This window comes from Elephantulus edwardii, unplaced genomic scaffold, assembly GCF_000299155.1.
Source record: "Elephantulus edwardii isolate Elephantulus edwardi_28Jun2011 unplaced genomic scaffold, EleEdw1.0 scaffold00201, whole genome shotgun sequence".
Classification (NCBI taxonomy): Eukaryota; Metazoa; Chordata; class Mammalia; order Macroscelidea; family Macroscelididae; genus Elephantulus; species Elephantulus edwardii.
The window spans coordinates 4,562,973-4,564,335 of record NW_006399951.1 but is presented as its reverse complement, the minus strand read 5'-3'; the positions used below and the strand labels follow the sequence as shown (position 1 = coordinate 4,564,335).

Genomic DNA, 1,363 nt, shown 5'->3' with positions numbered 1-1,363 from the left:
GGGAGACATGCTGGGGGCAGGGGAGTGTGTGCAGGGGAGACAGCTTGGGACCAGCCCTGAGCCTGCTCCAGGCAAGTGAATGCACAACTCTACACGTGTGTACAGAAATTTTTAGAAACACCTCACCTGATTTTACCACCTCAGAATTTGGATAAATATCACTTAGAAAGCTACCTTTAAATTTGTAACTAGTCATTACTCCCAAAAAAAAGAGGAGGGGGAGGAGAACCAAAATTACCTGCAGTAAACAGGACTGTAAAACACCGAGGACAAAGCAAAATTAGGAAATCTAATCTGTGAGCGATAAGAATTGGTGCTCAAAGCCCATTTATTCTTGGTTAAAAGGGAGATTAGTAAATACTAGAAAAGTGTTAACACAGACTTCCTGAGTATCTGGAAAGCAGAGCCCAGGAACACGTGTCTTAATTCCCAGGCAAAACCCAGCTGAACACTTTGGGAAACAGGATTTTTCTTTCCCATTGTGTCTCATGAATTTATTTTATATAACCACTCAAATCGTGTTACATATAATGAATTACTACTGTCCTGGTAGTTAGCACCTGGTGTGTCTGGGGGATGGACCCTCAAGTGTTCCTAAGAACTGAAGCCCGTGGCTCTGCCTATAGGGTCCACTAACTGTCAAGCTTCTCCTCAGGCATAAACCATGGGCCTGTGATTGCTGGAGTGATTGGGGCACGGAAACCTCAGTATGACATCTGGGGAAACACGGTCAATGTGGCCAGCCGAATGGAGAGCACTGGAGAACTTGGGAAAATTCAGGTAATTAACAGGGGAATGAGAACTCCCTGCAGAAGTGGGTGTAAGGCCGGCCTGGCACCAGCCAGCATGAGACTGTAGCTGCACCATTCCTGAGTGAAAGCAAAGAGGTGCTGCCGCTCGCCAGCCAGTTTCTAGTGGTCACAACCACAGATGCTTCCTTTGGCTTCTTTTCAGGTCACTGAAGAAACATGTACCATCCTGCAAGGACTGGGCTATTCCTGTGAGTGCCGTGGGCTGATTAATGTCAAGGGCAAGGGCGAACTGAGAACTTACTTCGTCTGCACAGACACTGTCAAGTTTCAAGCTTTGGGGCTGAACTGAGGGCTGCCAGTGGATTTAGCACATGCTACTTCCTTCCCTGAAACAAACTAAAAGATGAACCATCACCATGACGGTCACACAGGCATCCATCAACTCTTGACAAGAGGCTCTGCCTGGACTTCACTGGAATCACACTGGAGGATCTCTTCAATGTGTACCAGATTCTGGCGCAAGAGTGCCTGCAGCCAAATAGAAATAGAAGAGAAGTTCCTCAACTTAGTGAAAAGTACATATACAAAACCAAGAGTCAACTTCACTCTCA

The 1,363-nt window shown here is 46.4% G+C and overlaps 1 protein-coding gene across 1 annotated transcript in view; it reads left to right on the top strand.

Annotated features, from left to right (window-relative positions):
- The window catches only part of ADCY7 (adenylate cyclase 7), a 25,890-nt gene extending 24,789 nt beyond the window's left edge, over window positions 1-1,101 (top strand). The window contains exons 23-24 of the mRNA XM_006897138.1: window positions 656-780; window positions 955-1,101. Of these exons, the coding sequence (XP_006897200.1) occupies window positions 656-780; window positions 955-1,101 (272 nt within the window). The remainder of the gene's footprint in view (window positions 1-655; window positions 781-954) is intronic.
- Window positions 1,102-1,363: the final 262 nt, after the last annotated feature.